The 20173-nt window shown below is 37.2% G+C and overlaps 1 protein-coding gene across 4 annotated transcripts in view; it reads left to right on the forward strand.

The window, feature by feature from the left end:
• Window positions 1-20173, forward strand: part of LOC149225587 (uncharacterized) — a 204347-nt gene that overhangs the window by 117529 nt on the left and 66645 nt on the right. For all 4 annotated transcript variants that reach the window (XM_089377174.1, XM_089377173.1, XM_089377175.1 and 1 more), the window contains 2 exons: window positions 15324-15516; window positions 15719-15805. In XM_089377174.1, coding sequence (XP_089233300.1) covers window positions 15324-15516; window positions 15719-15805 — 280 coding nt within the window. The remainder of the gene's footprint in view (window positions 1-15323; window positions 15517-15718; window positions 15806-20173) is intronic.

The following is a 20173-nucleotide window of genomic DNA, read 5'->3' on the forward strand; positions in this document are numbered from 1 at the left end:
GAAGATCTCAAAATGATATACTCTATGAAGAGTTCATAGCACACGCAATGCTACAAATTAGAATCTAGATACCTAACTAGGGTACTCTAATCGAGTGGGACTAAAGTATACTCAAGCTTTAACCACTTTAGGTACCATTAGGCTTTTAAGCTCTAACACCAACCCAAGGCTCTAGGTGTGTATCCAAGGTCAGAGTTCCATGACCAACACCACCTTCCTTACTTCGGGATCTAGACAACACATAGGTCGAACAAATGTCCTCCCAAGCATCTTGTTGCCACAAGATGCTTCATCTCTCCTTATCAAACTAAATCAGATATATATCCACCACTCCAAGCATGCTTCAAATGTTCAACCTTTTTATGGAGAAATTCTATACATTCACAACCCAATTAGTAATAAACCTTCAAACATATATACAAGTAAACACAAACCTTCAAGCTCCTCAATCATCCTGATGCTACTTATATCAAGTTATCCAAATACAACTTGTCGAAAAATTTCTTCTTTCACTTCCTCAGTAGCACCAAATATAGCTTTAATATTTCTCAAGTCTGTTTCACAAACATTCATTTGTGGTTCTCTTATTCATTCTCTGGTTTCATTCTTTCTTCAAGGGATTCATTATGGTTGTCATAATATGCCCTCCCTCTTAACTAGAGAGATATACCTTTTCTTTTAACCATGCTCCCTCTCAACTTAAGGAGTTCAACAACTTCCTTCTTTTATAATATCGGAGAAACTTCATCAAGGCTTCATTTCTTTCTCATGGCATCAAGGTCAATTTTGATTATCATCATTCTTATAATTTCCCTCATCATGCTCATCATTATGAACATCTTCAACATCTTGAAGATTATATACTTGTAAAACTTTAATAGCAAGTACAACCATATACTAACATACAAAAGCATGAAGTCAATCATGTCATTATAATGGAACCATCAAAACATTCAAGCTTTAGACATCAAATACCTAAATCCAGTTAGGTTCATATTTAGCAAGGGTCACATCTTTTTACATACCAGACTTAACCTCTCGCTAGCGTTTTGTCATAAACCCTGGACTCCATCTTCGATACACAAAGCCTTAGATTCAATCAAATAAAAATCCAATCATAGTAATATACATCTAAGATTTCAACAATATGCTTTTAGAATTACATGTTAGACTCTACTAGCATTTGTTGCAAACCCTAGATTTTATCATCAAAGTTAAAACATATCAATAATTGAAAACAATATCATCATGTCCTAAAATATCAATCTCTACTAGGGTTTTGTTACAAACCTTGTATTTCACAAACTAAAACATGAGTATCAACAATTAAGTTAGCATACTCGCATATACATATCTAGGATGCACTAGCATTTCACATCAATATCTACTAGGCAAACCCAAGATCAACACATCGGACAATTTTAACCAGGTTGGGGTTTCAATCAAACAAACGAATATACAACTAGGGTTTCATTACTAAGATCTTACTATAACTATTACAAGGGTTTTGTTTATAAACCTTGATTCACCAAACCCTAAAAATATAGGGTTTGATCATATAACTTGGACATTAAAAGAAAACCCTAAAGGACTAGGGTTTTTTCCATAACATTATAAAAACCCTAAACCTCAAAAGAATAGGATTTCTAGACTTTATCAACAACCCCTAAGTAGACTAGGGTTTCATTATTTAATATTGACATACCCTTAGCAACAAGAAGCTAGGGTTTTATAGTGAGCCCTAAGAGTTAGGGTTTCCTCAAAAATAAACAAATGACAAGAAATAGTATAACAAGGGTAGATTCAATCTAATGATTAATCACCCTAACAAGAATCTTTATGATTCAAAACCCTACACATAGGAGAGTTAGTAATATAACACAAATTTAAAAAGAAAAATGATCATACCTTCTGTATAAAGAAAGCCTTGCAACAAATCCTATAATTTGTGACATACTTTGAGTTGTTCTTTAACAAACCTTGTAGGACATCAATTAATGAAGGGCTTCCTTTGCAACAAAACTTCTTTCGTGATTCAAGTCTATCTTTTGAAGTTTCCTCCATAACCTTTGTGTATTCTACAAGCTTTCCTATCGAGGAAAATATAAAGAAAAGTTATTAGTATACAATACAAGCAAATCTCAATATGAGGAAACCAAACATGAAAGATAAAACAAAAAACAATATACTTATCTTTTGGTAAAATGGTGAAGGCTCCCTCTTAATCTAGTCCTTTGAGGGATACCTACACTTTAAACAACCCAAAAGTTCTAACAATATATATTAGACCTACAAACTCTATAAATAAAAACCAATGTTGTGAAAATCGCGATTTTTTCTGCATGCCGATTTAATTGACGATTTTTTCCAAGATGAAAAAATCACGATAAAATCCTGAAAAAACCTCCAAGATTTTTTCCAAAGTGAAAAATCGCGATAAAAGTCGTAAAAATCGCCAAAATATCATCAAAAGCGTCAAAAAATCAAGGATGCTTTAGATACTTAAAAAACTGATTAAAAAAAATAATATATGTGTGTGTGTGTGTGTTATTTTTTTATATTCTTTTAATGTTGTCGATGTTTTGCCAATTTTTACTAATTTTTTCCTTATTTTTACAGTTTTTTCCTTTTTGGACCCTTGCCAATTTTATCTAGATCGCGATTTCGCAACATGATAAAAACATAAAAGAAAACACTACAAAACTTAAAATAGAAGAATATGCAAGGGATAGTATCCGTAAGAGTCTTTAGCAAATAGGCCTTTGATTTTGGATTCTTTAGTCTTGTTTCTCTTGGGTGGAGCTTCATCGACAATATTTGCATGTTCTCTTTCTCTCTTCTTATTTCATGGATTCTCAGAACATTGACTTTTGTGGTGTCCCATCTTATGACAATTGTACCACTCAATATTTGATAGATTAACCTTCTTATTTGGTCCTTTGAACTTCTTGTATGTTCCCTTCCTTTTGTGATGAGTAGAGTAGGCATTAGAAGTGTTGTTTTCTTCATCCTCCTTTTTGTCACTTACTAACAAGATGTAGGCTACTTCTTGACTGCATGCATTCCACATTTGTTCAAATCTTGGAGTATCTTTCCAACTACTAATTCCTCAAAAGTGATCCTTGACTCCAAAGAGAGGGAGATCACCTTGAATCCTTCGATGATGCCAACAACTCCTTTCTTCTTGCTTTCCTTGGATGAGTATACTTCAAGATGCTTTGATTTGACGATTTATTCAATTAGAGTTAGGGTCTTTTGAGGTCTCTTTCCTAGTGATGATGATTTGAGCGAGGATCCTAAGAATACTTTAACTAGACACTTCCTTCAAGATGATGACATAGCCTTTATCTTCAAAATGCCCTGAAGATGAGAGGATCTTCTTGATTCTTTTGATGCCTTTGATATCCTTCTAGAACCTTGGTCCTTGAGTGCTTGAGTGTCTCTTATTGAGTTGCCTTTCCTTGACTTGTTATGTTAGCTCTGGTACCTGTTGAGAAATCTAGGGTAGAGAGATGAGGTGATTTCTCTAGCAATGATAACTGCTTGTGGATACTTTTTACTTTTCTTTATTAGGTTCTTCTTTAGCTTGATTATTATTGTGTTCTTTTCATCAAACAACTATCAAAATATAAACAATAATGAGACAACGAACACAAGATATAGGGGATCAGTTAGGGCTGAAACCTCTCCAATCTTGAGAGGAAAACCCACCAAATTCTTCTTCTTATAGAACCTTCAATTGATGAATTCCAAGACCAAGACCCTTGACCTATTAACCTCTCCAAGATCAAGTCACAAGACCTTTTGAACAACTTCTTCTTCTCTTCCAAGTCAACACTTGACAAACTGGCTTCTTACACTTCTAATCTCTGCTTCTTTGAAATTCGGCCTCTTTACACAGACCTGCAATCTATGGCATGCCTAAAATCACTGCAATTTCGCATGTGTGAGCTGATTGGAGGAGTTTGGTGAGGTTCCTTCCCTTCGCTTGACTTGGACACTTCTCCTTGTGATCTCGGCTAGCAAGAATGCTTGTTTAGTGACCCTTTTCTTGGCTTCTTCAAGGACTGATGTGACCTCATTGCAGAAACCCTAATTGTAGTCACACGTGTGAGGAAGATGACCCAAAACAATGCCAAAAATACTTCGTTCTTCTTCTCTTTCCCTTCACTGGATGAGAGCCTTCCTTCTACCCTTTACTCACACTTCTTCTATTTCAGATGCTTGATGGATGCTTAACCAAGTGAGGCTGAGTCCTCCTTTATATAGTGATTTGCCCATGTAAATAAGTCGACTTGTCCTCATGCCTAGGCTGACATCTCCTTCTAGAACGATCTATATCTTCTTTGGAAGGCCAACTTGTTTGAGTACTTGTGACAAGGTCTTGGAGGATTTTTTACTCTTATAATGACTCAAATAAATTTTCTTTTACAATATGTAACATGCCCAAATGGATCTTTAATACATGACAATGATTCAATTGACTTAATGACCAATCCTAATAGCTCACAATGGGCTTGATCTATAAAATTCCTTGAGCATGAAACCCATGTCTCAATCATAACATAAAAATAATTTATTTTTCTTCTTTTCATTAATTACATAAAATCATGATTACACATGTCATTATGAAGAAGGAACCTAGTTACATATTTCAACATCTTATTGTCACAGTAAATTATTGTTGTGTCTAGAACACGCTCAAACAACTCTCCAAAGAGCTTCCTCAACCATACTACCTTACAAATAGCCATGCTAGCAGCAATGTACTCAGCTTCAGTCGTGTTGAGCGCTACAGACTTTTGCTTCATGTGAATCCAAGATATCATGGCAGATCCTAAGTTGAAGCAACACCCAGATGTGCTTTTTCTATCAGTAGAGTTACCAGCCCAATCAACATTAAAGTACCCAAGTAGTCTTACATCTCCGACAGTATATTTCAATCCAAGATTGATGGTCCCATGTAGGTATCTCAACACATGCTTTGTAACAATCCAATGTGCATGAGATGGTTTAATCATATATTGGCTCAGAGTATTGACCGCAAAACATATGTCTGGTCTAGTGTTCACTAAGAACATCAGTGCCCCAATCAATTGTCGATACTCAGAAGGATTTTCCAAATCAGGACCTGCAACTTCACCACATAACTTCTTGAAGTTCATCTCCATTGGAGTATTCATGGATTTACATTTTGTCATACCAAATCTTTCTAGCAACTTGACAACATATTTTCCTTGAGAAAGGAAAATCTCACTAGGTTTTTGCCATACTTCAAGACCCAGAAAGTAGTGCATCAAATGAATATCTTTCATTTCAAATTCAGAAGCTAACTCCCTCTTACACTAGAGGATAAAAGGTTCACCACCAGTCAGAAATAAATCATCAACATATAATACCAAAATCAAAGGCATACCTTGAACTTTCTTGAAGTAAAGATTTGGATCAACATTACTTCTAATAAAGCCAAACTTCATCAAGAAGATATCAATGCAAGCATACCAAGCTCTTGGAGCTTGCTTCAAACCATAGAGGGCTTTCTTCAGTCTACACGTGATTTTTTTGGCCATGTACTTCAAACCCTTGTGATTGTTCCACAAATACTTCTTCTTTGAGGAAGCCATGCAGAAAAATAGTCTTCACATCCATTTGGTGAAGGGACCATCCATGGCTAGCAACTAGAGCCATAATAGATCGGATGGTTGTATAATGGGCAACAGGTGCAAAGATTTCATCATAATCTATTCTCTCTTTCTGAGAACCCTCTGGCCACAAATCTAGCTTTATATTTTTCAATACTTCCATCAACACCATGTTTAATTTTATACAAACATTAAGAAGACGCAACAAATTTACCTGGGGGTCTTGGAATCACTTCCCATACATCATTATGAATGATGGACTCATATTCTTCAGCCATTGCATCTTTCCACACTTGTGCCTTCACAACTTCTTCAAAAGTGCATGGTTCGGCTTGAATAATGTTGCTCATGTCTACAACATATCCTTGGAACTGGCATGGTTTCTTGCTTTATCTGAAGGTTCCTGTGGGAGTAGCATGTGTAGCAACATCTTGAAGGGTGTCACAAAGCCATTAAGGTCTCTTTTTAGTAGGAGTATCACATGGAGGAGGATCCAAAGGATCCATGGGCTCCATGGGTTCATCAACAAGATCAATTTTAGGCTCAAGATTTTCTTGTATCTCAAATGCATCATCTTGACTATCAACATTAGCAGGAGGAAGAGGAGTGTCTCTTGCCTTTCCAAGAGTTGCATCTTCATCAAATGTTACATCCCTGCTAAACTCTATATTTCTTTGTCCAGGTACATATATTTTGTAAGCTTTAGAATTTTCACAATAACCAACAAATGTACCTTTCTTACCTGAAGCTTCCAACTTGTTCCTCTTTTCTTTTGGCACGTGGAAGTAGATAAGGCAGCCAAAGATCCTCAAGTGCCCAACCTCGGGTTTTTCACCAGAGAAGACTTCTTTCAGAGTCTTGTTGTTTAGGGCACAGTGAGGAGATCTATTTTGAACATAGACAGTTGTGTTAGCAACTTCTCCCCATAGAAACTTTGGTAGTTTTTGATCATGCAACATAGCTTTGACTGCTTCCATGATAGTTCTATTCTTTCTCTTAGCCACACCATTTTGTTCTGGGTTATACGGTACCGTGGTCTCTTTCCTGATTGCAACTTCATTTCAGAAGTCAATGAAATCATTTGAAGTGAACTCTCTTCCATTGTCAGATCTGAAGATTTTGATTTGTTTTTTAGTTTGTTTTTCTACCAAATCTTTGTAATCTTTAAAAATGTTAGATGCTTGACTTTTATTTTTCAAAAAATAGATCCATGTCTTGCGAGAAAAATCATCCACAAAGGTTATATAATACAAGTAGCCACCGAGAGAAGTTATAGGCATTGGTCCACATAAATCAACATGTACAAGATGAAGTACCCGATTGGTTCTACTTTTGCTCGAAGGGAATGGTCTCCTTACTTGCTTCCCACTAGTGCATTCTTGGCAAACTCCATCATGATCAGATCTAATCTCCGGCATTCTGGAAATGAACGAACCTTCAGTGCCAACGTCCACTTTGTTGATTGTTGTCATGGATCAATGCATGAATAGGTTTTCCATTGAATTTATATAGACCTTCACATCTTAAACCCTTAGTGAGGGCATCTCTCATGTTGGATCTCATTGGCCAAGAGAGAACTTTACCATTTATGAAAGAAAGTTTCATTCCTTTATCTTCTAAAGCAAAAATAGAAACAAGATTATTTTTCAGACCAGGTACATACAAAACTTCTTGAAGAGATAAGGTTTTACCATGATCTAGATGGAAGGAAATAGAACCAGATCCCTTTATAGGATATGTAGAGTTGTCTCCAAGAATGATTTTCAAATCGGTCTCCCTCTCAACCAGATTAGAGAGCACTTCTTTATAGCCAGTAAAGTGCCTTGAGGCACCACTATCAACCAACCAGTTGTCACAAGAATCTGCAGGAGAGGAACTAGAAAGAGCAGAAACAAGAAAGTATTTTGATTGTGTTTCAACCAGTGTTGCTAACATCGCGATTGGGATTAAATCGACGAGGGGAAAAAATTGGAAAAAATCGTAAAAATCGGATTAAAATCATTAAAAACCGGGAAAAAATCAGCAAATACAAAAATATTCATTTTTTTTCAATTTTTTTAATATATAAAGCATCTACAACATAAAATAAATGCATTGACACATAAATATGATAAAAGAACTAATATATAAGATGTGTAATAACATTTCTAGTGCTACATCACACATAACAGTGAATCATGTCCTGAATAGTAAGTCCTGACTCATGAGTCCCAACTTAGCCTCAAAATATCAACAAAAAATATAATAATGTATCTCACGTCATGAGTCATAATGTCATATACAATGAAATGAACCAAATAACTAATACTATTGATTTCCTCTGCCCCTCTTGCGAGAAAATGCAATAGCTTTTCATTTCCCTCTAGATGTAAATGTCGATGGAGTTGGCAATGGACTCTGCTGTGCTCTAGAAGTTGAAGAACTAGGAGCTACAAGAGGTAGACCACGTCCTTCACTGGTGGCAGGGGTAGCCTGAGTAGGTGGTGTCACCTCCTCCTCTGGTTGCTCCTCCTCCTCCTCCTCCGCCCCCTCTACACCTTCCACTACCTCCTGCTCTAACCAATCATCGATAGACTCCATGAGAGGCCTCTCGGCCTCAACCCTCCATGCAGCAGTGGTGTCAATCCCATCCAATGAGATGGCCTCCATATCAGGTGTCCTCTCAAGTTGCCTCACCCACAATCGAAGATTGTAGTAGACGTAGACCATGTCATTAAGTCGCTGGGACTCCAACCTGTACAAAGATCATAAAATAATAATTATAAAAAAATATTATTTAATGAATTCAAAAAAATAATTGGAAATTTGGAATACTTTTAAGTTTTAAGTTTAACCTGTTGCCTTTTTGGTGTGTATTTTTTCAAATACACTCTAGTTGCGCTCGCATCTTGAGGAGCTACATGTTTGGTTGAGGATTTTTGCAGATTGGGTACTCTGGCACCATAGCTTTTCCACCATGCATCTACAACAAAATTACAAATAAGATAAACATAAGAAAAAAATGAAAGTTGAAGCAAAGTATGAAGTTATGAACTTGAAGAGACAATGAAATTTAACACAAATTAAAAAATACCTGGCATTTTAGTCTTCCTATCAACCACAGCCATATCAAAGCTAAATGTGCCACCTGCCATCCTATATATCTCCATTTCTTTGAAGATTTCTGCACGTTTTGCTGGAGATGGCACCATCCTCTGAACACAGGTAAAGAATCCATCCATGATCTCAGCATCAAATAAGAACCCACAGGGGTAAGAAAATGTAGGGTTCAGGTAGATCCCTACAACATGAATGGGATGATGAAGTGTGTTGTTCCATCGTTCATCAATCACTTCCCATAGGAGTTGTTTCTGAAACCCCTCATCTCCCTTATCATCATAGTAGGCACGAATGGATTCTTTGGCCCTATCCATCGCCTCATACAAGTAGCCCATTGCAGGCTTGTCGCCATCAATTAATCGAAGAACTTTTACCAAACGTTCAGTAACGCTGCACACCTCCTGCACTCCCGCTTAGAAGTTTTCCTGGTATGAAACTAATTTGCATATGGCCTCTCCCTTTGGTTTGCGGCTAATTGTCAAAGCACGCCACTCATCTGAAAGAAACATTCTCTTCACATCCCACATAGAATTCAAGAGGGATTGAAGAGATTTGAAACTAGTTGCAAACCGTGTAATGACGGGGCGCACCAACTCTTTGCTTTTGATGAATGTTCTCATCAAATAAAGCACAAATGCATGATTATATATAAATTTTGTAATGCTTTTTGATGAGTCAACAATATCTTTGACAAAATGAATTTTTCTTATGTCCTCCAACATCAAATCAATGCAATGTGCAACACAAAATGTCCAAAATAAATTAGGATGCCTCTCCATAAGTATCTTGCCAGCAACAACATAATTCGCAACATTGTTCGTTATGACTTGGACAACATGTTCTACATCCACCTCCAAAATAAACACATCCAGCAAATCACATAATAAATCTTTGATATGTGGAGATACATCAACGGATTTCATAAACATTGTCCCCTTGGGACAATTAACCAAGAAGTTTAAAAGGCTTCTCCCCTTTTGATCATTCCAACCATCTGACATCACAGTGCATCCTGTGTGTGCCCATGATGCCCTAAACTCCTCCAATCTTTTGGTGCAGTCAACCTTTTCATCTTGAATAATGCGGTCTGTAAAGTCATCATAAGAAGGGACTTTGTACCCTGAGCCAACAATTGCAATAGCATCAACAACAGGTTGGAAAAATGGATTATTCCTTGCAACGCTGAAAGGAATATCACTCCAAAGAAGAAACTTTCCCAACAACTTATTAGCTTCTTCTTTCTCCCTTTTTTTAAGCATTGAAGAGATAGATGGTTGTGAATCAGCCGTGGTTCTAGGAACAAAATATGATGAGGTAGCTACAAGGTTGGTTGTAGATATTGATGTTGAAGTAGAACCAGTGCCACTTACATATTCACCTCTTAACATTCTATTCCCTACTAATTGATTCCTTAGATCTGACTTAAACAATTTGGCTTGCTCTAATTCTTCCAATGATCTGAGGGCTCTTTGGATGATTTCTGGATTTGTATTTTTGCAAGGCCCTACCTCATGTCCAGGGATTTTTGCCAGGTGATACTTCAATCTATAAACCCTCTCATCATATGATGCCCACACAACTTGCAAGACAAGTTTGATCTATCAAACCCTCCATCAGATTCACCAAATTCCCACAGAGGGTCCAATTTCCTTGGCATGTTTGTAACTTGGTTGAACTCTTGAGTTTTAATGTAAGATGAAGCTTGAAGTTGAACCTATGGCACAAGAAGAATTGCAAGTATGACACAACACATTGAATTTTTGACAAAAAAAAACCTCAACTCAATGCAACAATAATAGAAAAATGCACATTCAAACCCAAAGAAAAATGATACAAAAAAATAGAGCACAAGAAGAAATTAAACTAATAAATCTAGCAATCAAGTTTTTGCATTTTTGACTAAAATGAACCCTCTCCACTCCATGCAACAAAAATGAAATAAAAAACATAATCAAATCCACTCAAAAATCATATAATCAATAGGTTATAGAAACCCAAGCAAAAACAAGAAAAAAAAAAAAAAAATGGCCAAATTTGGTGCCCATACCTAGAAACCACCGTTTGCTAAAGAAGTTTGGTCCAAATACAAATTTGTCTTGCTTGGGATGTTAAAATTTTCCATTTTTCTCCTCTGCCTTAGTAGTCACTTTCCTCTCCTCCTCAGCTCTCAAACAAGCCCATTGTCTACAAAAAATGACAAATAAAAACCAAGAAATTGCTTTTAAAATGCGTTGTTCTAGACCCGAGTGATGTTTTCCCGTCGAATTGCGATGTTTTAAAAAATTTGCGATTTTTTCAAAATAAAAAAGACACCTAAAAAATCGCCCGATTTAATCGGCAAGTCAAAAAAATCGCGATTTTGATTAAATCGTGATGTTCACAACGCTAGTTTTAGCTACATTGTTATCGTACCTTAGGTTCCTTGAAGAACAAAAGCTCTTCTTACAAATAGAAGGAGCTTCTCTTCTTATTCTATAATCAGATTTGTTGGAACGATTGTTGAAGTTGGATCTTGGTGCTCTTCTATTTTTTGGACAATCACGGGCATAATGGCCATTCTTATGGCAATTGTAGCATTGGACTTTTGATAAGTCTCTGTTCCATTTAGAGAAACTGTTGGGAGCAAGCTTTTTCGAATAGTGATGACCTCTTCTTCCTTTCTTCTTCTTACCTTGGACAACAAAGGTAGTAGGTTTTCCCTCATGCTTGGGAATTTTTCCTCTGGAAATCATTCTGGCCTCTTCTTGACTGCACTTTCCTAGTAGCTCATCAAATGTAGAAAACTTGTCATTGATACTGATGGTAGTAATAAAAGTTTCAAAAGAAGGAAGAACTCTAAACGTCATCAACACCCACTCTTTATCAGAAACAACTTCACCATAAGTTGACAACTGATCTTTGATTTTTGATATCCTCATGAAGTATGCTTGAATGGTCTCTCCTTTGTTCATCTTAATATCTTTGAGTTGATTCTTCAGAACAAGAATTTGACTCAAGTTGTTCACTTGATACATTCCAATTAGTTTGTCATACATTTCTTTGGCATTTTTCAATTTGAAGACATAAGTGATGAGGTGGTCTCCAAGAGAATCCAATATAATATTTTTAGCCATGACTTCTCATTTCTTGTATTTGGCCTTGATAACAACATTGGAGTTTTCAGTTGGTTTTGCTACCTCTCCTTCAACATACTTCGGAACAACATGTTCCTCAAGAGTAATATCCAGTTTGGCCTTCCAAAGGAAGAAGTTTGAATCATCAACTAGTTTCTCTTCATTCTTAAAGTAAGAGGAAGACATCTTGATCTGCCCAAAAATTTTAGCAACAAATAGAAATGGACAACAAGAGATATTTCAGCGACAAATGAGATAGTTTAGTAGCAAAAGAAAAACATTTCAGCAGAAAAATGAGCAGCAAGTAGAAAAAACAAGAAGTGATATTTCAACAAAAAATGGGTTGCAAATAGATTGGACAACACTTGATATTTTAGTAGAAAATGCATTTTAAATAGACTGGACAACACTTGATATTTCATCAAAAAATAGGTTATAAATAGAGTGGGCAGCAAGAGATTTCAACAGAAAATGAGCTGGAACAACACTTGTCTTCACTAAAGCTCTAATACCATGTTGAAATTCTGAAGTTCTATGTTGTAACAATTACTTGATTCAATAACTTCTTTAATCTGCAATATTAGTTAAACAATTGTAGATAGAACATAAACTATATACACAAGAGAAGACAACCATGAGACATAGTGAATTTAGGTCCAATGACTTGGGCAAAACCCACAAGGGGAAAACCCAACCAGATTCTTCTTTTATTAGAAATCAAATGTTCAGTAGAGATACATAATACAATGAGAGAATGAACAAGTTCACCCAAATATGAAGATCTCTGATAGCAGTAGTTGATGAAAACACTGAATTACTTTGGCTCACCAAGTTTTGCTCTTCCTCTTCAAGACTCTCCCTCTCTCTCTCTCAATTCTTCTCTAGACTCTCTAGTTCTCTCTTTCTCAAGTTCGAACTCTCCTTTCACAATGCACAAGTTAGTGGTAGAGAGGATGAGAGGCACAAATATATAGGAAGAGCAAGGAGGTTGAATTCATGAAGGAGTAATTCCCATGCCTTGAGGATAACTTACATATGCCAAAATAGGAGTGTAACTTATGCCATAAAAGAGGTACACTTGCCTTAGTAACTCATTCCATCAAGAAAGAGTATGCATGCCTTAGTGACTTGTGCCATAAAGAAGGAGAATGCATGGCTTAGTAATTCAAGCCATTAAGGAGAAGTGTAACATGTGCATTAAAGAGGTGTAAGATGAATCATTTTATGACAAGTCTTTGAAGTGTGAGAGAGTGTAAGGGGTGTGTAAGAGCATTAAAGAGAGAGATGAATGAATCCATTAAGAGAGAGAGAGTAATGTATCATTGAATGAGAGAGTTTGATTTGCCATCAAGGAGAGAGATGTGAAGTGGCATGATTGAGTGCCAAGTAGGAGAGGTGACATGTAATTCCTCTTTAGATAATATTATAGTATCATGAGTGTAATAATAATAAGATTAATAATATTGACGATTAAATTAAAAAATTAAACAATTTAGATTGATTAAGGATAAGTTAAGTGATTTTCCATCATCTATACATGATTATCAATTGAAACAAGGTGACTTACTAATTTTGGAAAGTCATGGTTGCAATGATAGCCATGACTTTCTATTTTTAGAAGGTCACTCTAGAATAGTCAAAAATGAAATTTTATTCAAGGAAATTCATCCCTTAGCTCCCAATTTTCAACAATTTTCTGGAAAGAGATTCTAGCATTGACTTTTCTTTTTTGACTAGCTTTGACTGCAGGTCAAATTGGGTAGTTTGACCAATTTTTTTCTATGGAGCAGTAGGGCCGAAATTTGGCCCCTTTGACCTTACTTGACCAAGAGCTATAGAAGGCCAAACTTTGGCTTCTTTGACCAGATTTGACTTGTGAGTAGAAGTTTGACTTTCTCTCTCATTTGACTTGGTTTGACTTGGAATAAGATATGGTCAATGGGATGATATTTTCACTGAAAAATCAAATGTACATTTTGATTGAATTGAACAATTTCTCCTAAGAAAAGATTTGTTGGGTTTTTCCCTGGTTTGGGTTTTCCCAAGATAATTTTGTGTCTCTTGTGCATCATTGTTTTACTGTGATCTCTACTGCCCTACTGTATTTATGGTTGAAATTTTCTGAAGTGTAATTGTTTTATGATCTAGAATGTGCTAAAGAAGTAATTGTATCATTGAAAGTAAATTATCTGGCAGAAAATATGTGCTTGTTTTAATTGCACTATAAAAATCAACAGATAAGACACTAGTCTTCTCCCATCAACCTCCAAATTTACAATAATGTTAATAATTTATTTTTAAGGTCACAACCAAGCCAGACACCAAGTTGATGTATGAGAACCCCTTTTTTGCAGGAGAAGGGACCCACCTTTGCATAGTGATTTGACTGCTGAAGTCTATGAGAGTGATCTCATAATCTAAACAAAAATATTGGAAAATCTCTAGTTTAGATTTTTTTCTAGTCTAGTGTTTAATTCGTTGCATATTTCATTTTCTAGACTAGCATAAACTAGGGTTTGATCTTAATTTTTCATCTTAAAAAACTAATCATGCCCTAGGATTGTGTATCTAAAGTTTATTTCTGTTTCTTTGGGCTGTTTTCATTGCTTATGTAAATCTAGAAATTGCATTAAAAACAGATTTTACATAACCCTAAGTCTATAGTTAATGCATTCAATATCTAGCATAGGCTTGGTACAAAATTCATAAACTAGAAAGGTTTTATCAAAGTTTGATTTCCATTTTCTAGTTCTGAATCTTTTCTTAAGTTTGTTTTAATTCCGTATCTTTCATTAAAGGACATACTTGGTAAATTCAAAGTAATTGTTGCCTATTATGTTGGATATTTTTGTCTATATACTTTGATATGCCTATTATGAAATATAGAGTGTGGCAGAAAACACTTCTCTTTTGCTCGTGTGATCTTTTCCTCTTGCTTTCACCTGTTCATTGCCATCCTGTGCACATCACATTCTATGGATTTATTTTTATGTTGATTTTATAGTTTAGACGTAATTCCCACTTATATACTGTTTTTAACCTTTAGCAATAGGCTTTAATTAGTTTTAGATTTTTCACTTGTCATTTATAGGCTTGAGCTTCTAGTGCCCCTTTTGCAAGCGTCCTTCCTATCACCGAAATATGTGTTCCAGTCTAAAACATTTGTAGATAATTGGTCTGATTTTTGTTTCTTTTCTAGAGAGACTGAATCCACGTCATTGGTTATATATATTCTATGCCCATTCAATGCATGGCTTGCCTTGATGATTTCCTACACTATTTGTTAATGGAAACTCTTCTTAGCAGGCTGCTTTCGTCGTCCTTTTCTAGACATTAATTTTTTGTTCTGTAAATCTGATGCCACTGTCTTGTGTCCTAGATTTAGGTGATCTTTGAATTCCTTTAAAATGGACTTCTTGATTCCTTTAAAATGGACTTTTAGATTCACAGCCATTTCTTTTAATTGCAGAGACAATGCCATGGATGTTTTGATTTCTCAGCCTACTGACAAATATTATACCAAAGTTGGCATTTCTACACGACAACTTGCTCAGCAATCAGATAGAGAAAATGTTTTTATACCCGCAACTGTGGTGGAGGAATTCACATATCATGCGGAAACTGCACCTTTCTTGAGTTGTCATGCTTCAACCATTGTCGAGGTAAAGTTTTGTTTATTTCTATGCAAATCCACGATTGCCTGAATCGAAAATTTATTTATTTTTTTGTTTCATTTTGTTTTTTTAAGCAAGTGTAGCCATTCAAATCGAGGGTCTTTCCTCTAGATTTCTATGCTTATGTACTCTTGCTTGGACCTATGAGGTTGCTAGAGATTAGTGATAATGAAGCTTTGGCCCTCTGCAGGTTGAGCCTAATGTGTTCCTTGTTGCATTTTTCGGTGGAACCTCTGAAGGTGCACCTGATGTTAAGATATGGTTGCAACGTTTTGAGGTTTGTCTGCATGTCAATTTAAGCACCGTAAATAATGTTAAAGGACTGTAAGGTCATTAGGCCAAAACATATTTAAAACTGTTTTTTTTTTTTAAGATATAATTATTTATTATACTAGTTGACAGGCTCCTACAATGTACTTATATAGAACCTACTTTACATATCAATTTGTAACCGTGGGCTTTCAAAACGATTGGCATTTTTGGCTTATTCCTTTTGCTTTTACTAGTTTCAAGTGAATTTACAAATTATTGACAAGTGATATATAGGTAATTACAAGTGAGATTAAATATCATACCATGGTTGGCACAGTTGAACTAATTAACAACTAATTTCTACTGCAATTCAAAACTATTCTAATAGTTAAAAATTCTTCTCACAGTCTTAGAACTATTTTCCACTCCTACAGAAATTCAATCCAGCAACTCTACTACTTGCAGAAAATAAATCTGTTGCTACTATTACAATGCTGCTACAGGAATTTACTACAGCTGCTGTTTATAAAAATAACTACAAATGCTATTGAAAGAAAACAAAATATAACCATTGTTCAGAAAATACACTTCAGCTAATGAAACAGAGTACAACTACGCTACAAAAAGTACGCTACAGCTAATGAAACAGAGTAGGTTGCTCACAAAAAGCAATTTACAAGCACAGAAAGATGAAATATGCCCCAAGTCTAGAAAATAACAATTCAAGTTCCATGAAATATACATGCACAAAATAAAAAACTTATTTATAGATTAACTCAGGAAAATAAATGGAAATGAGTATCACCACGACTATAGAATGGCCCTTGCTCTACAGTTTGGCTGGTAATCACAAACACACACGCATGCACATATTAACTTACCAAGACGAGAAACAACAAATCCTTCTTGTATTTCAGGAAACAGTGATTAAACATCAAAACAGTTGAACCCCTTAAGTTTGTTTCCCTTAGTTCTTAGCAAAAATCTTTCTATTCTAACTATCATAATTGTTTGCTAACTTTAGCAGTTCTTGCCTGGTATCTAGTATAATGTTACAAATGGAAAATAAACAGTGATAATCAAGCGAATGCAACAAATTCAACACAATAAAAATGTACATAGATCAGAGAACCATAAATGAGCCAGAACACGCCAAAATGGGCAATTTTTATTAAATATATCTGCTGGAGTACAATATGAAATAGGAAGGGTGCACCTGGGCTTGCACAAGGCAAGCTACAAGCCTCAGGTGGATGCTCTATCGTTGCCCAACCACTGCTGGAATTTTCCCTCTCAAAATCTGCATTGGCCTTGTATTTTCTGCGCTGTTGGCTGTGTTGAGACCCTGGTTGGACCCCTCCAAACTGCCCAGAAATTTCTGATAAATTATTTCTGGAATCCTTGTCAAAAAACAGAAAAACTCATAAAGGGTTGGCCTTCGTTTTGAATCTTGATGCTCCAAAATGGACCCCAAAATACTTGGCCCTCCTTCACCAGCAAAAATCCAAAACTGTGGCAAATGCAAAAATGTTTGACCCCCAATGACTGGAAAATTCTCCACAATTCCACTCCAAACCAACCCCAGCAAACCCAACTCTCAAAAACCCTTTACAAGCCTCCCCACAAAAGTGTCTCTACAATGACTGTGCAGTCTCTAGACAGGATGATGCAGTCTCTCCTCCAGGAAATCGTCTTGCTGCTGTGTGGTGAATTCTGCCCTTGCAAATCTTCCTCTTCTGCCAGAAATTTGATCAGAAAATGCTCCAGCAATGCTTCAGCTCCAAACTCCAGCTCTTTCCTCCTCAAATCACTGTGTGGCTCCCTGAACTGCGTCCCAACTAGCCCAGAAATTGTACCACCTGCGTGGCCCTCTCTCCAACTCCAATGTTGATGCAATATCCTTCCTAGGGTGGCACTCGAAGTCCACCGAAGAAAGGTTGAGCTTCCTCCTTGGGAAACTCTTGTGCTGAACAACACTATGTGACTCTGCTAAACAGCTAGAGCAACAATTCAATTGTCAAATTATCAAAAGGCCCCAAATGATGTTGCCTCCCTTCTATATCCTTGGCCATACGAATTTCCCTCCAACAAGAAGTGTGTATTACTAGGAGAGGTGGCCCCCACATTCCACTAAGTGTTGAATTTCGACCCCATGTCCTAAGTGTTTTTCCTCCAAAATTGCCTTAGGCCCAAAGCTGTCAAAAATGACAAAATTGAGATATTATTAACAAAATTATTTAGGAAGGGACATTACAGTCCTCCCCTCCTAAATGTTGCTTGTCCCCAAGCAACTGCAAAGCTGGGTGCTGCAAAATTTGTTCACTCTCCCAAGTGGCATCCTCATCTGGCAAATCCTTCCACTTCACCAAGTGCTCCCGGATGACCCTGTTCCTCAGCTTCCTTTCCCATGTCTCCAATATAGCCTCTAGTGTCAGTATTAGGTGCCCCTCATCATCCAATGGAGGCAACTCAGTGGCTGTTGTAACCTGCTACCCCAATGCCTTCTTCAGGCAAGAGACATGAAATATGTTGTGAATCCGACTCTCTGTGGGTAGCTCCAACTCATAAGCTACCTCTCTGACCCTCCTGGTCACCCTGTACAACCCATAGAAGCATGGCTTGAGCTTCTCTGCCCCTTTCTGCTTGAGGGAAGATTGTCGGTAAGGCTGCAAGCATAGGTAGACCATGTCCCCTACCTCAAACTATCTCTCCACCCTATGCTTATTAGCGTACATCTTTTGTTGATTTTGTGCCACCTGCAAGTTGTCCTTGAGAGCTCTGAGGATCTCTTAGCTCTCTTGGACCCAATCCTTTGCCCCGAGGGGGGCCTGCTATCTCCAAATATCATGTCAAAAAAAGAAAGGGCATCATAACCATAAAGTGCTCGAAAAGGGGACATACCAATCGACATATGGTAAGTGGTGTTGTAGCAAAACTCCCGTAGGTGTAGCCACTTCACCCACGCTCTTTGTTGCCCCATGACATAGTTGCGTAGGTACCCTTCCAGCCATTTGTTCATGATCTCGATCTGCCCATCTGTCTGTGGGTGATAGCTGGTGCTGGGTGTAAGCTCAGTCCCCACCAACCGAAACAACTCCTGCCAGAAGGCTCCCATGGACCTATTGTCCCTGTCGCTGAATATGTTCTTTGGGAGTCCGTGCAGCTGGAACACCTCCCGAAAGAACAACTTGGCCACTTGTGAGGTTGAAGATCTCGATGAGATGGCGAAGAAATGGGCGAACTTGGTCAATCTGTTGACCACAACGTAAATACAATCTCGCCCCTGTGCAGTTGGAAGCCCTGTGATAAAGTCCATGGACACGCTCTCCCACTTCCTCTCCAGAATGGGGAGCAGTTGTAGTAATCCTGCGGGATGTGACAACTCCACCTTGTTCCTTTGACAGTCTACGCACTCTTGCACATGCCTCAGTACATCTCCCTTGAGCCCCCGCCATGAGAACCTCTCCCTAATGGCACGATATGTTTTGAGGAACCCAGGGTGTCCTGCTAGAGGGGAATCGTGGGCTGCCTGCATAATCCTCTCCCTGAGTTGAGATCTTGTCACCAAGTATATCCTGTCCTTGTAGTAGATCACGTCATCCATCACCTGGAACCTATCATCTCTATGTGTGCCATCCAATATCTCACAAGCTTGCCTGTCTTTGGAATACTCAACCAAAAGTTGAGCCTTCCAGTCATGAGTAACATCCATCAAAGATAGTATTGCGGGCCTCCAGGAAAGTGCATCTGCTACTATGTTGTGCTTACCCTTAACGTACTCAATCTCAAAGTCATAGGCTTGGATTTTTCTCACCCACTTCTGCTGCCTCTCCTCCAATGACTGTTGCTCCAAGAAAAATTGAAGACTGTTGTGATCAATCTTCACCTTGAACCGGTTGCCCACCAAATACTTTATTATAGATCTAACCCAGAAATATATGATAATAGAATTAACCCAAGAAATAACAAGATCTGAATATAGATAGAAAATGTTATTTATTAATCAAACCCTTAAGGTAGGGCAACACCATACATTCACTCCTTAAGGAAGGAGAGCACTCCACAAGCCATATGTCTGTTCATACAATAATCCTTGACACAATTCCTTGACATGGAGTCTCTAGCCTCTATATAGGCCTTATATATACAATACCATGGGTCATTACCATGGTTCCCTCATACCATCAACTAATACCATGGGCCCATTACATTATTACTAACTACTTGTGGTCTCTTACATGATATGGGTTAACCACCTTATTTATTACTATGGCCCATCCCATTATTACATTATTACCTTGGGTACCTCCCTTGGTACCCCATATTATCCCCCCTAGGTATATAACATTCCACCCCCCTTAGCATGTTTCATCCCCAAAACATGGGAAGAACA

This window comes from Pinus tabuliformis, chromosome J (genome assembly GCF_031772625.1).
Source record: "Pinus tabuliformis cultivar Carrire ecotype Pingquan chromosome J, CPIR1, whole genome shotgun sequence".
NCBI classification, from domain to species: Eukaryota; Viridiplantae; Streptophyta; class Pinopsida; order Pinales; family Pinaceae; genus Pinus; species Pinus tabuliformis.